The 18,487-nt window shown below is 34.0% G+C and overlaps 3 protein-coding genes across 3 annotated transcripts in view; all 3 read left to right on the top strand.

The window, feature by feature from the left end:
* The first annotated feature begins 194 nt into the window (after positions 1-194).
* On the top strand, positions 195-12,601 carry Prp31 (pre-mRNA processing factor 31). The gene is made up of 9 exons (XM_013326990.1): positions 195-527; positions 684-819; positions 1,338-1,542; positions 1,779-1,921; positions 2,094-2,278; positions 2,442-2,582; positions 2,814-2,963; positions 5,880-6,107; positions 12,447-12,601. Exons 1-9 carry the CDS (start codon positions 327-329, stop codon positions 12,555-12,557), a joined length of 1,500 nt encoding a protein of 499 aa, XP_013182444.1. The 5' UTR covers positions 195-326; the 3' UTR covers positions 12,558-12,601.
* Positions 12,602-13,367: 766 nt separating this feature from the next.
* On the top strand, positions 13,368-14,563 carry LOC106128296 (uncharacterized). The gene has a single exon (XM_013326608.1). The coding sequence runs from the start codon at positions 13,463-13,465 to the stop codon at positions 14,198-14,200; it is 738 nt and encodes a 245-aa protein (XP_013182062.1). The 5' UTR covers positions 13,368-13,462; the 3' UTR covers positions 14,201-14,563.
* A 3,248-nt stretch (positions 14,564-17,811) lies between these two features.
* centrocortin (cerebellar degeneration-related protein 2-like) overlaps positions 17,812-18,487 on the top strand; it is a 58,620-nt gene continuing 57,944 nt past the window's right edge. The window contains exon 1 of the mRNA XM_013326807.1: positions 17,812-18,144. Within this exon, the coding sequence (XP_013182261.1) occupies positions 18,069-18,144 (76 nt within the window). The 5' untranslated portion in view covers positions 17,812-18,068. The remainder of the gene's footprint in view (positions 18,145-18,487) is intronic.

The following is an 18,487-nucleotide window of genomic DNA, read 5'->3' as shown; positions in this document are numbered from 1 at the left end:
ATTTGAGTTTCTTTTATTGGAAAATTAAAAAAAATAAAACGAATTTTAGTTGACGAGAACATCGAAATTTGTAAGACAATTTGTATAATTGTTTAATGTTTGCATATATTTATAATCAGATACAAATTCGACAACCTATCCATAAAGTAAAGGTCAGTGCAAGTCAATGCGACTTGGCCAAATTGACATCTGACTGACACTAACAATCGCTGCAATGACAACTTTTAACCTCTAAAGTTGTTATATGTTACTATTAGAAGTGTTATTAAAATTCAATCATAATATATTTCTTACTTCTCTAAAAGTTAAGCAAGTAATTGTTAATAATGTCTTTGGCTGATGAGCTACTAGCAGATTTGGAAGAGAATGATGATGCAGAACTTGAATCTATGATTGAAAACAAAACAACAAATAATGCGTCCCATGAATTTGCTGTTCCTTACCCTGTTATTCCTAAAGAAGATGAAATAAAAAATGTTTCTATTAGAGAGCTTGCTAAATTAAGATATTCAGAACGCTTACAGCGGGTAAGGCATAATAATGATTAATATGTTTAGTGTTATTTCCAAAACCAAAAGACATTAGTTGATTATCCTAAAGATATTATACTATTATTTAATCCATTAAATCCATCTATACATTCTTATATTTATATAATTTGAGAAACATACCTTATATTTCAGGTGGTAACAGAAATAGAACGAAATCATGGAAACAACAGAAAAAAAATTGAAGTGACAGGACTAATGGAGTCAGATCCAGAGTATCAGCTTATAGTAGAAGCCAATAACATTGCAGCTGAAATTGATGGTGAAATTGGTAGGTTTAAAGTTTTATTCACATTAAAATTTGTCATATTTGCACAATATCACTACTTATTAAGTAAATTTTAACAGTGGTGGCCCGGCTCGCCCGGTGACATACCACGACCACACAGAAGACAGGCGTGAAGTGGAATCAATTACGCGTTTCGTCTGATGAGTGTGCGTCCCGGGTGCCAAAATTAGTCCTCTTTCCCTTCCCGCCCTTTTTCTTATAAGGAAGGGATGGGAAGTGGAAGTGGACTTTCCGGATGAGAGGATGCATGGAAAGGAAAAATATTTTCTTTCTGTGCATCCTCTCCTCCGTCGATCAAAGGTATGCAACGCATATGCAATTGCGTATGTCTATGGGCAATGGTTGCTTCGCTATTTCAGTGATTTCAGGTGACCGCTCGCTCGTTTGCCACCTTATGATATATCATATATATGATACATCTCTCTCTGTACCAGTATGGCTTATAATAACTTATTGAATCTCAACTTAGGTAAACATAGACAAACCTTATTATTTTCCAGCTATTATCCACAGATTTGTTCGGGATAAGTACCAAAAAAGATTTCCAGAGTTGGAGTCTCTGATCATCACTCCCCTTGAGTATATACGCACTGTTAAAGAACTTGGTAATGATTTGGATAGAGCAAAGAACAATGAAATATTGCAGAGTTTTCTTACACAGGCTACTATTATGATTGTATCTGTCACTGCCTCAACAACACAAGGGTAAGAATATGATTAAAAAATAACCTTTAAATTTATTCATTACACTTTCAGGATTCAGTTATAAACATGTGGGAGCTAATGTGACACCTTAAGGTGAATTTCCACTGCTGACACATCTTACGGTTACAATATTGCATTTTAAAAAATTAGTTATGTCATCATATGTTATGAAACATTAAACATAATATTATGTGTTACATAATATATAACTTTATTTATGACTGTATTTGTTCTAGGAAATTGTTGATGGATAATGAATTGACAGAAATAAATGAAGCATGTGAAATGGCCGGAGACTTGAATCATTACAAATCGAAAATTTATGAATATGTCGAGAGTAGGATGACATTTATTGCCCCTAATATTACTGCAATTGTTGGTGCGTAATACCTTTATATTCAAAAAGTTTGTAAAGAAAAATTAATTTATCTACTAAATTTATGTGAATAATAGAAAATTACTGTAATTACCAAATGTTATGGAAACCAATAATAGTTTTAACAACTTTTAAGGTGAAATAAGTTCATAAAGTACAGAGGTTTTTTTTATAGGAGCATCAACTGCAGCTAAGATTCTCGGTGTTGCTGGTGGTTTATCCAAACTATCAAAGATGCCAGCATGCAATGTGTTGCCATTAGGACAGCAGAAGAAGACATTATCTGGTTTCTCACAAGCGGCAGCTCTACCACACACTGGCTTCATTTATTTCTCTCAAATAGTTCAAGATACACCACCTGTAAGTATTGGCTTGAAAGAAAAATTTTAAATAAATTATTTATTATTATTCACTTTGAAAACCTCCTTCTTTTTGAAATCAGTTAAAAAATACATAATTTGTCTATATGATCTTATGTGTCAATATGTAGCTAATATAAACAATATTAATACTTTTCTTATAGGAATTAAGATACAAAGCGGCAAAGTTAGTTTCAACTAAGCTAACACTAGCAGCCAGAGTTGATGCTTGTCATGAAAGTACTGATGGACATATTGGAAGAATGTTACGGGAGGGAATTGAGAAGAAACTCGATAAATTACAGGTAAAATTTTAGATAAATCCTCTTTTATTGCAAATAGTTTTGAGTAAAGTAAGCGGCTATCTGAATTCGCCGAAATACCGGAGCGACCGCAGCCCATAGACATCTGCTATTGTAGTTACATTGCCCATCTTTAATCAATGGGGTGACGCATAGAAAGAGAATATTTCCCCTTCTTTAGATTAAATATTGATTGCTTTGCATCTTTTATTATCTTTATTTTTTTTCTCTAAGGAACCACCACCGGTAAAATTTGTGAAGCCATTACCAAAGCCAATAGAACAGAGCCGTAAGAAGCGAGGCGGTAAGCGAGTTAGAAAGATGAAGGAGAGATACGCTATGACTGAGTTCAGAAAGAACGCAAACAGATTAAACTTCGCTGACGTGAGTGTAACGTTTAATTTTTTTTTTCTGTAATTTTTTAAAATTTTTCTGTTCACCCATAAAAATAATATAACCATTTTGTACCGTTTTTCACGCATCTGTTTCTTTATAAAGTTTAATTTTTTTTTTGGATGTAGTAAAAAAAGTCGACTTACAAAAGCTTAGATTATCAGCTATCCTTTGCAAGAGCAATGAAAGCAGATCTAGGGGGAGGGACTAAGAGGGATAGTAATTTTTACTGTTGTCTAAAGGTATTGCATATTAGCTAGGGAATAGGAAAAACTGACGAGTAGTTTTTGAGTTACTTTTAAGGATCTTTAGGGATTGCATCATAGTATTTCGAAGTCGTTTATATAAATATCTACTTTATATTTTTTCGGTTCTCTAGAAAGGGGAGAAAGGGTAGTTGTCCCCCTCCCTTTCCCGACGTAAACAAGTAACAACTTTTATTAAATTAAACGTTCTGAAAACAACGTTTGTACTAAAAATGTATGCATGTTGACTATTATCGTTATTTGATAATAGATTTATAAGTAACGATATCGTGTATTTAAAGTCTACGCAACTTATCGCGTGTCATGTTTGGTATTATCATACACGAAATGCTCGCGACATGCAACTGCGTTTTCTGACGCATTTACCTTAACAAAACATTGCATAAATGTGGTCGACATCGGACCTTACAGTTATACAGGGTTGAAACTTCGATTATTGAAGTTTAATCAAAGTATTTCTACTAATCTAATATATATAAAAGTCTTTAATAGAAAAATTACAAGCCTAAGATTTCCGATCAGGACAGATATTTTAAATTTTACTGTTCACTTAGACTTTACATGTTACGTATCCTCTATGTGGGTAGCATGGGACCAATCATCACGTTGATCTTTGGGGGTGGCTTATGCCCAGTAGTGGGCGTCTCGTGGCTAAACAAGCAAGCAAGCATACATATTGATACCGCATATTTTCGCTGACCTAGTTCTATATCAGCTAATTTCGCATTGCAGTCATCTTACCATGACAATAGCGTGTATTATACAACTAGCATGCATATGAAGTTTTTGTATGTAACGCTTAGTAACCGCTAAATCATGCGACTACACGATATGCTTATGAGTATGTACAGTAATGATTACCGATATCTCCCCCCGACCGTTGCGGAGTGCGCAGGAATACTAAAAATGTGACGACACGCTCGGTAGGCTACAGCATACGAGAATTGAAACGATTGTAGTGGCCTGTTTAGTTTTTGTTTGCGGAAAACAAATAGACCGCGAGGCGAGCTGTTGAAGCGCGCGGATGTCCGTGCTAGCTCCGTTGCTTGTATATGACACACAGACTACAAGTTTATCGAACATTAAATATGTTAGTTGTTTTTTTTTCGAGAGTTTCTATTTTACATTTTTTAAGTAGTACATTATTTCGTAACCATAGTATAAATTTTCGTGTAAACAAAAATATAAATTAATAAAGCAAAAGTGGGCAGTTTGATTTGTAATATGAAAAAATATGTTTGAATTATGAAGTATAATTCAAAGGTTGCATTTATGTGAATAAAGTATGAAGGTATTCTTTATTCGTTATATTATCCTTTTAGAAGATATTAATTAGATATTTTTGGCAATATTTTTTTAAATCGCGTAGACCGTGTGTCTCCTATCGTGTTACCAACAATAAAAACATTAATTCGTCTTGACGCGATGTAATTATGGGATATAATTCGATGATTAGTTTCTTTGTGTTAGCAAAAATACGAGGAGTCTGTACCGATTACATTTGATTGTTCTCTGTAACCCGGTAACTAGGATCGTCTTCTTTTAATCTATGTTTATTGTTAGATTTATGTACTAAGAATACACAAGCAATTTTTTAATTTCCTATACCGGTTTAAGATTTATCAACTTGTGAATTTTATTATCTGATAGACATCATTCACAGACGTGAATTAGTCTGTTTTGTGTGTTGTATACTAGATGTCGCATATGTCCAGGCTTCGTTTTACGTCTATTCCAAATTATATTGCGATCGGTTCAACCGTTCTAACATACATCTATCCATCTATCAAAATTTTCGAATTTATAATATTATTAAATATGATAATTATGTTTTGATTATAGTAGAATTGTTCCATTGGTACAATCTCTCGTGATTAACTTCGATGGTAACAAACAATTTATACGTACATTTATAAATAGATGTTCATAATAAAAAAAATAAAAAAACTTAAGCAACTTTAACACGTTTATTAACACTTTTAACTCGTATTGACAGAATATATACTATTAACAATACTAACTTTCTAAAATTTGAACCCAAAGTCGAAAAGCCCACTATTCGGGACCTAATAACCTCAATATATAGCGGACGAAGCCTCTGTCTACACCGGTTATTATAAATATACTGTAGCACAATTTTTAAAATAATTATGCATCTGTCGTGTGAAATGCACTTAGCGTTCAATTCATTAAATGCTATGAGAACACTAATGAGACCGATCTTCAATCTTACATTACTCTGAGTATTGTTAAAGCGTGGAAAAATGCATCATCACATTATATTCAATTATTTTTAATACATGCTATAACTGTAAATGTCGACATTTTTGACATATAATCTTATCTTACTAATATAAATATGAATGTTTGGATGGATGGGTATTTGTTACTAGGTATCTCTAGAACGGCTGTATGAATCTCGATAATATTTACTATAGATGTAGAATACAGTCTGGAAGGACACATAGGATTATATATGATCTCGGAAATGTAAACGATTCCCGTAAGATACGTTTGATTCACATATTAACTTGTTAACTAAGCAACATGCTAGTAATAGAAGTAAATAATTATGAGGGAGCCAACCTACTATATCAAGCTCCATATAAAAAAGGATTAAATGTTCTTTCTATTCCTATAGATAGAAGACGACGCGTATCAAGAAGATTTAGGTTACACTCGCGGTACCATAGGCAAATCGAGTACGGGCCGCGTGCGTCTGCCGCAGATAGACGAGAAGACGAAGGTCCGCATAAGCAAGACATTGCAGAAGAACCTGCAGAAACAGAACCAGCAGTATGGCGGTGCTACCAGTATTAGAAGACAGGTCTCAGGAACAGCGTCTTCAGTTGCCTTTACACCTTTGCAGGTTGGTGCTTTAGAGTTCATTTTTATTTCTTAATCTCATTAAATTCTATAAAACATTATGGGTACAATGTGTTTGTTTATTTAAAAAAACATGTGTTTATGAGCGCATAATTGTCAGATTATTTCCATTTTAACTTATTTGTCCATGTTGTCTCGATTACGCTAATTTTATCTTTAATTGAAAATATTTCACGGTTGAAGAAGGTGATTGTTTTACAAGTAATTATATTGAAACATTAATTTATCTATTAAATACGAAACCAAATACACTGAACGAAGTATCTTGTACTAAATTTTAGTTGCCAATCTATTGTAAAGATTCATGTATCGCTTTGTTCCTTATATGTTACGTGTGGGTGTAAAACGGAAAGAATATGTTCCATATAATTACCACGCGTGTACAACAAGATAATTGCTTTCGCCTTGATTCTTATAAAGATATCAATGAATAGTCTGCTAATGAAAAAAATACTTCGCGTTACATAAATACGGGTTAAGTATTGTTAGAAACGGTGTCGTTGGTCTCACAAACAAGTTCCATTGTCATCGTAATAACGTAACAGTTCTTATTATCACACGGTACCGCCTAAAATGTTAGTATAACTTGTTTGGATGTGTCTATGAAAATATTTTTTATCTTTTTGATTCCTTTCTCTGATGTTATTTGAACAATAGTGTCTTGTATTTTCATCAATTATATTTTAGTATATTATGTTGCTAAAATACTAAGCTATCGAGTGTGGCGTAAAAACAAGTTCAGATTCCTAATAAATTTTAGAATCCTGAGGCATCATTGCTCGAATATCTAACGTCGATCTATCCCTTGTGCGCACCGCCTCTGTAAAACATTGAAACAATGCATCGTTTATGATACAATAGTGATGATTGGTTGTAATGATTAGGCTTAATGTTATAAAAATTAAACGTTTTAGTGAGAAGTATAACAACTATGCTGCTATAATTATATGTTCTATTTCTTACGGGGTTCCTTTTAAGACCACAAATATTATAGTTTTTATTTTTCTGCGTTTTGTATGACGACTGAGGTGCATTCCTCTTCCCTATCCTGTGTAATATGGTGGAATTAAAAAAATAAGAAAGGAATGAAGTAGGTCTCATCTCAACGACAACATCTTGCAATAATCGTAGACGCGGAAATATGCAACGTTACGCCACAAAAATATATGCACACCACATAACTTCCGGTGATAATCGCAAATTGTTCGTTCGTCACATTTGTCAAGCCGGCGATTTAAGTCAATTTTAGTTGTATCACGACAAAAACTGACAAGCACTTGAGAAAGTACAAAGCCAAAGAAGCACCAATTCCTCGCCCAACACTAGATGCAGCTTACTTATAGTTTGTTATTTGCACAATAAAGTAAAACTGTTAACATTGAACGCTTTGAAAATGTTCCTTCACCTGTACAGTCAGCTGCATAAATATGTGTACACTTATAAATAAAAACTTGTAAAGGTCTCTGATTTCAAAAATAATTATGCACGATTTTGGTCTTGTAATCATAGTAAGAAGCATACGGAAGGATGCGTACATACATATTTTTAAAACCGAAATTGTATAATAGTATTTGAAGCTTTGTAAATGTACGCATATTTATGCTGACTGTACATTTTTTCAAAATGTCGGCAAGAAAACAATTGAATTTTGTTAATTTTCTACATGCCTGATTTCATGAGTTGATTACACTACAAGAAAGTTGATGATCCATGATGAAAGTGACGATGTTTACATCATGTAGTTTTTAGCCATCTTATCATGAGCTCGCAAACTTTTTCCACGTGATATTTTTCTTTATTAGTAACATTCACTGCTGAAGTAAACTTTCACAAGTAATTTTTGGCTGGTATTGTAAAAATTTTCGTGACTTTTTCTTATTAGTTTTGATATATTACATTTAAAAACAAAGTTTTAGTTAATTGCATTGCGGAAAAATGACATAGTAATAGAGTAAGAGACTTTGAGACATGAATGAATAATTTATCTTTAAAATCTTAAAACTCAATCTGTCTAATTTTTTACGTAATTTGTTACCTAGTTAAATGAAAACATGAATTGTTTACATTTTGTAGAAATAAAGCAGTGTTGTAATACTATGCCACCCTTATGATGTTAGCAAAAGGTATAGAAATCCACAATACGCTGTGCAAGCTTTACACTTCCATTAATTTTTAGCCTGCAGCCCATTAATTCTGAGTGTTTGATAGTGCACTAGGGTTTTCTTATAGGGAAATGTAAAATAAAAATTAAGTTATTTTTAGAATTGTACTGACCAATTGAACATTTTTGTTAATCCGTGTTAGGTTCATAAATATAAACAACGTATTTTTTCATACATCTTTCAGTTCAATTACGCCAACATTTGATTTACCTATTACTCTGCTAGTGATGGAAACTATACGAAATTAACAAGGGTCAAAATCATAGTTTAATATAACTTACAAGGCAGGGTATGACAGCCCTATCTCTAGTTCATTTACAAGTTACATGAAACAGGCGAGCGTGGTACCAGCCTATTGGTATTTCAGAAGATCTGGTTAGTACTTTCACCGTCTACATCGCCTTTGGTATTTGTGCTATGGGAATGGCAACGCCCTTCGCTTTAATGTTTACGCCCGTAACACACTACACCGAAAGCGAAGTGGAACCGAAACAAAATAAAACACTAGCGAAACAGAGAATTCCCTACGATTGTGTTTGTTTCCTCATACACAGCAAAGGGATCAAACACGAAAGCTAGGCTCGCTTTGGTTCTGCAACTACTTCGTATATGTTGTCAGAACTTGAAAACATCTAATACTAGTCTAAAAAGCCAAACATACACTCTATAATGGCTTACTGTTCGTTCTATGTTCGCTTCGCGTTCGCATCTCTGTGTTATAGGACTTATGTTAGACATCGTTCACCATGCCGAAGATACGTCTCGATTGAGTTCGGATTAGCTTGCGCCGTGTCGTAGCCGCGATTTATTGCCAATATTATTTGCTACATTAACTCATATCTGTATTAATGATCTTGTGAAACGATAAACTGTTTCAAGCCCTTGCTATAAGTTATTTTGATGAGCTTTCCTTATATAGTATTGGTAATTTAATACTTTAAGAGAGTTGTAATACTTAATACAGGAAATACTAGGCGTTTAAATAGTTAATACTGTTTTCATTATAATAAAGTTTTCTTAACACCTTAAGCGCCATGAGCATCTTTGTGTCACATAGTATTTTGAACACTGTATTCAAAAGCATACACATTTTTAACACATACCAATAAAAACAAAAAATATTGTGTTTTTTTATACGGTCGCTTTGGGTTTGGCGCTGAGGGTGTTAAAAAAAGTTCTATTCTTTTTTGGTTAGTGTTTTGTCATAATCAACCTTTGTCATAATTTGCAAATGCATAAAGACTAAATTTATACTTCTTATTATTGGCGCATACCTTATTTATAAAAATGTTAAAGTGCGACCTCGGAGGTTTGTTATGTTATCGATGATACACCCACTATTAGTCATTGCCTAAAACATACTATCCAGTTTTTCAAGTTATTCAAATTTATACAACTTGATTGCTGTTTATTTTGCCACCTGTATTGTCATAAATCACATGTGAAACAGGTTTACTGAAGTAATAGACATCCTGATTGTATTTAACTCTACGTGTTCGTTGCTCTTATTTAGGACGTCTTTATTTTCAAATCAATAAGTTGTAATTGGTTACTTTGTTCTATAACTAGTGATGGGATAGCGGATTTTGTACAAATTTCGATGTCGATAGAAATTCAATACTATTCTATCGATATCTATTCATGCATCGTTACATCTCTACGAACATCAGAGCTAGTTGATTTAAATACTATGCGCTGATATTTAACTATCGTGTAAGGCGGGAACGAGATGCCATTATTATAGTGCAGGAGCCATTATCCCTCTGCCCAGCGGTCGTAGTTAGATTGCAACCGTTATACCCGGCTACATATAGAGATTTCCCTCGCATAATCTGAGGGTTTAGTTGCTTTGATGAATACGCATTCCTTACAACGGTGTTAGATAAGTGAAACAGCGTAGAGTGCAATCACAATCTACAAATCTCATAGGTTTTCCTAAGAAATAGTCTGCTAAATGTTAGAATCTCATGATTTTTATCGCGCTTCAAAAATACATGTTTACGTAATGTTGAAGCCCGGAAATTAGGTTTTAATTAGTTTTGTTTTATGTTTACTCGTATTATCAATGTGGTTTTTACCGTTCTCTTTTCCTTTAAATTATACGTTCAATACCTGTCTTTTTAGTTTTAAACTGGAATATTTTTTTTCTGAGTAACATCGTATCCAATTAGAATGTTCTCTATCTATATGTATCGCGTATATAAATGCATTAAGTGTAAAAGTAATTGTGATATATGAGCTCTATTTGTAGAGAAATGAAATTATTTTTTGCCCGTGCTTATTCTTGCTAACGGTATACAGGCAAAGATTCCCGTGATATTAAATCCCGTAGACCGAAAAGGCGTTGCCGATAATCTTTTGACCCTTAATCCCTAGCGAAGCGTAATGGCCGCATATTTCACTGTCTTGCACTAGTCACCAGCCCACATTCTGATCGTGTCTTTAATAGCTTCGACTCTACTAAATGTTACCATGTTTTGTAAAGGTTGAAGGTGCGGCTATTTGTCCATAAATGATTGTAGTCGCGATGACTAATTCTTGCCGCCTAATTGGTATGTTTTTGTATAATTTAATAAGGTTTGCATTAGAGGATGAAGCTAATATTTAATTTTTTATTTGTCTTGGAAGTTTGGATAAATACCAACGCGAGTCATTCACAAACCTTACTGAGAATATTATATGGATAAACATATAAATAATACCACCGCTAATATTAGAGTCCAAAAAACGGTCTTGACAAACGCACGGACGGACAACAAAGTGATCCTATAAGCGTTTCGTTTTTTTTTTCTCCTTTCGATATACGGAACCCTAAAATCAAAGGTTTAATCTAAGCATTTCATTTGGAAAAAAATTAAAAAAGGATGATTTGAGCAAAGAAAAAGCAAAATAAGTGCAGATCTGTGGTCAGGAAGTGATGGTTAAAAATGTAGATTTCTGCTCGCTTTAAGCTTCCGGGTATACTAATTTAATGCTCAATGCCAGCTCGGGTATTGCTTATTTACATGTTGCATTTTAATGTTGTTGCATTGATATCGTATTTAACTGTTACCACGAACATAGTTAATGAAAACAATTATCATAAATTGAATAATATATGTTTACAATGTATAGACGAATTTAGAAAAAAAAAAGTTGCAACCGTATTTCGTTACCAATTTGGATTTAGATTGAATACAAAAGTCAATTGATTACTACTATGCTGGAACAGACTATTTCCTATTTCCTAAAAACGTTGATAGATTACGTTTCATCTTCTAGACTTTCTAGAAAGTAAAACGACGTTGAGATTAGAGATATTTCCACGTTGACATTCGCCTTGAACTAACGACGTCCAAACGATAATGATACCATAATTTCAATTATGTTAATCGAACAAAAAATGTCCTCACATTTCTCTACGTAGATAATGAAATAAGAAATAGCAATTTGAATGTTTACTAACGTATTCAAAACTTTCATCGAGAGGTAACCATTATCTTTTAGTTTATGTGTCCAACTGTCTGGTTTATTTAGTTGGAATACGTAGGAATAAGCACATAGCTTTGCTAGAGCTGTGATAAAAATAAATTTGTACTCAGTATTACAAACAGTTTAAAGTTCTATTGATGTTAATGACAGACGACTATTAAGAACAGAAATCGTAATGTCATTCGACATCCGCAAGAAGCAAAATGAACAGTCATTAAGCCGGCATGGGGTGTCGCAGCGTAGCTCAGCTTGGTCTAATCACGGCCAACGTAACAGGTAATAATAATACGGAATGACAAGGCCAACAACCACGGATCTATCACGCTGCGATGCGATCTCGTTAGGCCGGTATGCACTTGACTGGGCGTTGCAAGATGTCGTTTACCCCCGATAGGAATTTCTTAGATGTTATTGTAGGTCTCTTGTACTATTGTTGCGAGATGTGATTTTTTTATTTCAAGGTTTCTTCATTATTTAATAAAAGTTATCTTTGATTATTATGAAATGAATTTATTAAATTCTTTCTTATGTCTGATAATGAATGTAGATTGTTACCTTAGTCTATTATGGTATCAGCTGTCTATTTTATAAGATTTCAAGGAATATTCTGCAATACCCAAGTAGTTGTACAAATTTATGAATTAGAAAGATTGTGAAATTACGTATTAATTACTTTCCTTTGGTTTCAGGGTTTGGAAATTGTAAATCCTCAAGCAGCCGAGACCCGTGTCAACGAAGCGAATGCCAAATACTTTTCAAATACTTCAGGATTCCTTTCCATTGGGAAGAAGACTACGTAATTGAAGCATTTCAATATTTATAATGTATTAAAGAGTAAAAAATCTGGAATGATTTATTTACACATCAATGATTTAAATCTTACAATCTTACGTACTTACGTCATTTATTTAAAACTTCTTTATCCTAAATTAACAACATGACTTGGTCTCGAAGAAATCTTATCATTATATGCTGATAGCTTACGACGTGACAATACGTTTGCTTTAAATATCCTCAGTTTGCATTTCGTTATTAACCAGATATTACATTCAATGAATACAGAATTAACTAAATATACTAAGGCACTTGTAATATACCAGTATTCAATTATTATAAGAATAGTGGCACATTCTGAAACATTCAATATATCTTGCGGTCGTAAAAGTTGCAGTGCACATTATCTAAATTAGCGTTCAACTTCGTCAGCGCAAATTTAAAAAAAATAATGTACCCGAATGCACTAGCTACCTTACCGACAAAATCAGTCCAGCCGTTCCGGGGACAAACAGACAAGACTTTTAAATATTTCTATTTCGTTATCAACAACGCAAATGCATCGTATGTACGAAATATGAAATTGCTATATTTTTTCCGTACTACAGTAAGTCCAATTTTATTAATATGGGTGTTTTACAATGCGCCTTAACTCATATACCTTCAGCGTCGTACGAACTGAGCTAAATTAAGGTCGTCCGTCATCGGTTGAACGCGTGGGATTCAAACAAACGTAATGCAAGTGTTGAAAAGAGAGCGCCTGCACCAGCGTATTGCCGTCTTCGTCCGACAACGACCGACAATCAACGACTGGCGATCAAGTCCCACATGTTTGGTTTTGTCGGCAGTTTGCCTGCTCTATGCGGCGTATTCGTACATAATTATATAAAGTTTTTAAATTAAGGATCTTACAGTGTAATTTTTATTTGAAATGACCGAAGGTGGATATTTTGATGTCAAACAATTAATACGATGTGTTTACACTAGGCCAGCACTATGGAACAGACATTGTGATAGTTACAATAATAGAAACAAAACAAGAATTCTATGGGAGGAAGTTTCATTAGAGTTGAAAGCGTCTGTTGATAATATTAAGAGAAAATGGAATAATTTGAGAGACCAATTCCGCAAAGAGTACTTTAGGGTAAATAAACCTGGAAAAAATGGTAGTGTAGCCACTATTAAAACATCTTCTTGGTCACACTACGAAGCATTGTTGTTTTTAGCTTCGCAAATTATCCCAAGACAATGCGTGCGCGAATATCCTCCGTCTGAAGTTGACAGCCCGGACGAAGAAGTTCACGAAGATAACAGGTCGTCGTCGCCGTTTGAAAGAACATCGTCAGAATCGAAGTCAATACAAGTAACTTCAGTGAAGAATTCATTGGCAGATCAATCTTTTCGCGAACCCGTAAAACAAGGTTGTTGTTGTAAATCTAAAAAACGAAATCTTGATGACGAACAAGGATATTTAGACGCAGAAAATAGGAAAAGCGAGTTTAATAAGCCCAGACGTAATGATAAATTTGCCGAAGATCCGGATCGGAACTTTCTGATGAGTTTACTTCCTCACCTGTCAGAAGTGCCACGAAATAGAAAACTCATCGTCCAACGAAAGTTGTTAGACGTGTTCTTAGAAGAAGAAACAAGTAAAGAATGGGGTGATTAAAAATTGAGGTCCTATTTTAGAGGATGAAAAAAAAAATGTCGTCCTTAATTTATATTTATATCCAAGAGCTTATATGTTTTTAATTAATGGATGTGATTTTAATAAAAGTTGTTATCTGACCTGCGACACGACCAGGGCCACGGCAAAGTCATAATATGGAAGAAGCTTACGCCCGTACATACCGCCATGGGCCGATACTTCAGTTTTGTTATAAGCCTCAGTATACGGTACCACAAAGGGCTTGACTCTCAAAACTCAGGCGTTATAATGTGATGGGAACTTTCTTAATTTATACCTGCTTTGTTGTCAATGCTACAATATTCTTGATTTAACTTTTTTCAATACATTACAATTTATGTCTTTGTTTCAGAGTACACTAGTACATAAATAAATTAGTTTTACAATTTAGTGTTTTCATTTTACAATCACGCTTGAATTCTTTAAAGTTTATACTGAATATACGAATTGTTCGTCAGTTCGAAGTACCGAGTAGGGTTGAATGACATACAAATTAGTCTCGCCTATCCTTTTTCCGAACATAAAAATACGCTGTAAAAAGTTACCCTCGAGGTTTATTTGTTGTGACATTTATCTAAATAAATATTGATCAGCGGATGTCCGTGACCGTTTCTTAAATTGGATATTTATCTGAATCTACTTGATTTATATTTAAATATCCTAAATGAATAAGGGTGAATATTTAGGAAACAAATGACTGAGTAATAGTAATAAGTTTTAATATACCAATTCTTCTAAAGGTTATCGAAAAAAGGTACCGAAAAACTTGGCGATTGTTTTCATATTATATATATTTCTGTCTCAGTGGATAATATGTATTACTAATATCTTACATAATTAGTAATAATGTATTAGTAGTTATGAATACAATCATCATCATCAGCTCACTATACGTCCCCACCGAGGGGCACGGAGCCTACCCTAAGTTGAGGGTGATTAGGCCATAGTCAACCACGCTGGCCAAGTGCGAGTTGGTTGACTTCACACATATCTTTTTGAATTTCTTCTCAGATATGTGCAGGTTGCATCACGATGTTTTCCTTCACCGTAAGAACGTCGGAATAAATGTACATATGTAAATCGAAAATCGAAAAAACACATTGGTACATGGCGGGATTCGAACCCAGGACCTGCAGATTGCAAGTCAAGGGCTTGACCACTGAGCCACCGACGCTCCTATGAATACAATACAATACAATACAATGAATACAATATTTGTTACTAAATATATTGGTAAACGAAAATCTTATCTGCTATACTATGAGCAGTATACTGCAATAATCCATTAGTTCATGCTTCGTGTAATTAGGGACTATGAAGCTAACTAGAAAAAGCTTTTAAATACATCACTAATGCGAATATTTTTGTTTATGACAATAAAATGAAGCAACAAACGCAACATTATGCGTTACTCAGTTTAATTCGATGATTGATTAATCTATGAGACATTGATGTCCTATATTATTTTTTCCAAAGTAGTGAACATTTTTCAAATAAGATATGACCTAAAGGTCTATGTTACCAGGTCATAAAATTAAAAAAAAACGCTATATCACCTTTAACTATGGGTTTTTACAATTGTGACAACCCACAGCTAAAAACACAACAGAGACGATATGTGTTTGTCCATGTGTTTCGATAGTGAAAATTTGGTTAATATAGATACTTGATAAAATAATGTTGAAAGTAAACATGATTTATCTGTAATTTAATTGAGGTTTTAAGTTAGGTTAATTAAAAAGATGATCCGTCAAGGTATTGTCACTTTGCTTTTTATTCTTTGCCACAATTTTTGCTTTATCACCTTTTACATACATACTTCAAGCTGTAAGAAACATCGTTAAATCTATTCCGTGGTTTTTATTAAATTCAAAGACTTAAAACAAAACGTGACCTTGATTGGATACAATATCAACATGTATAGTTGACATTTTCGTTTGATTATTCAATGTTTTTTTTTCATGACGTATTGTCGACTATTCGTGTACAGATAACGTTCACTTAAAGAAATCACATTAATGACTGATGTAATGATGAAATTTTCCTTTTACGTAATATAATTATTGCCGCCACGGAATGGGTCTCTTAAGTAAGATGAGACAGCATGCCCTATTAACTTCGTAAGTACGTGTTCCTACGTGCAATTGCGTGAATTAAGTGTACCACCTCGAGTTAAACAAGTCCGTTTGTCCGTCTGTTCTGTGTTACATTCAGTCATTCCAGTTCAAGGACAACTTGTTACATTTATCTGTTATTCACAGCTATTATAAAAATACATTGTTTTTCTTTTGCACTGTATATAAATATTATAAATTACTCTACAATTATGTAAAATACGTTTAAAAGGTAAATTAATTTGTTGCATCTTTATTTTTAATTCGGAATTGTAATAAAAATAATTAGAAATGTAATGGAAAAGTTTGATTAAATTAAAACGTAAGTTGGTTTCATTTAGTAGTAGGTGAATAGTTATTTTAAATGTTTGAATGAAGGCAACAAGCTCTTCTTTCAATTTTCTGAATATATATTACGCTATCTTGCCGCTTTCTGCTTTAGCAACGGCTGGCCAATTAGCGGGCCAATTCCATATTTATACGAAATATAAATTGAGCAAGCATTTACATAGAAGATGCATTCTAATTTATTATAGTGAGCTCTTGAGTTTCCATTGCGTTAATTTATCTTACATTCTGTTCGAATAGAAATGCATATAGAATTAGAATTAGACATTTGAAAGCCGTAAGATTTTGTTCTTTTCAATTAGAAATTATATTCAAGGAAGAATTGGCTAAAGAAACAATTCAATCAGTTGATCACCACTTAAATAAGTAAAGAGTAACTAAACTACTAAGTTTAACTTCATAATATCTAATTGTAACTCCATATGCTTACCCGTTCCATGCCTAGTTATGCCATGTGAAGCCAAGTCGGCCATAACAGACCCAGGCATACCATGCCTCGCTATAGCCTAGCTTAGTCGAGCCATATCAGAACCTAGGCTGCACTGTGACTGATATTGTAACTAAACTTGCTTGTAAAATACCCAACCTTCAATTTTTATACGCGCCTTTTCTGCTGACTACTGCACGAGTTGTTTGGAAAGAATAGAGAAAGGTACCAGAATGTCAATTGGTACAGATAAAAAATTTGTTTAATAGTAATGTTGTTTTTATGTAGTTTGAAAATTCTAAATATGAGAGTCGTTAGAATATTGCTTAAAACGAGGTGCACCTTTCGCAGTTGAAACGTGGAGTCGCATAAAGGACGGTCAGTTTTAACGGCTCTAAACGTGCGTTGAATTCAAAAGGCTGGAAAATGCTTAAAGCTATGCAAACGTTTACAGTTCCAGTACGTTCAAGGCAGTTTGGATCGCGTCTAGATCGATTTATGAACAAAAGATTGCGAAAATGGACGCTGTAAAACTGATCAGAGATGCGGTTACGTTACAATGTGTAGATAAGACACACCCGACGAGAAAAGAACGTTAACGGTTCATTGAAATCGAAATATTGAATCTATCGAGTGAGCGCTTCTAGCTTCGAGTCCGAGGAACAGGTTCGGTGTGACATCCCGAGCAGCCGCAAGTCCGTCCGCCGCGCAACCGCGCGCAGTCCTCCGCCAGTCGCTATTGCGCATGCGCGTGCACACAGATCGTGCATGCGACGTGACGCGGATTGGCGCGAACTCGTTTAACTGCCGGCTTGTGACAACATATGATTTAGGAGTGCTTCTTTTTTTTTGCTTTAATGACAGAAACATAAAACATAACAATTGTGTTAGTGTTTGTGTGGACAGATAGCTTCTGTCTGATATGCTGTGGAGAGGACCGACTGTTTAGCTGATCGCAGCTATGGCTAGTTTCGAGGACCTGTCTTTTGACTGGGCTTCGCTGTGTCAGGAGTGCCCCGAATGCTGGACACCTTCAGGTGAGTGACCTGTTATAATGGCAATAGTGGTGTAATGGGTAGTGTAGCAAATCGGTAGAAACATGTCCGTTCAGATTTAAAAGTGCTTAATAAATAAGAAGATTTCAAAGGAATTTAGAAACTTACGACTTGTTTTATATGAAACTAGCCATTTTATTAATATTCTAGTTATAAGTACCTATATCTATTATTACTTACGATATAGAAAACTGTAAATGTTACATGTTAACGTAATTATCCTAGAGATGACTAAATGATTCGTGATGTGTTTGTTTTTACTATTATCACTTTTCGGTTTTGCGTCATGGATTTTATTACTACCTACATTTGATGTTTTGTGAAT

Source organism: Papilio xuthus, unplaced genomic scaffold (genome assembly GCF_000836235.2).
Source record: "Papilio xuthus unplaced genomic scaffold, Pxut_1.1 DF828780.1, whole genome shotgun sequence".
NCBI classification, from domain to species: domain Eukaryota; kingdom Metazoa; phylum Arthropoda; class Insecta; order Lepidoptera; family Papilionidae; genus Papilio; species Papilio xuthus.
This window is presented reverse-complemented; position numbering and strand designations above follow the sequence as displayed.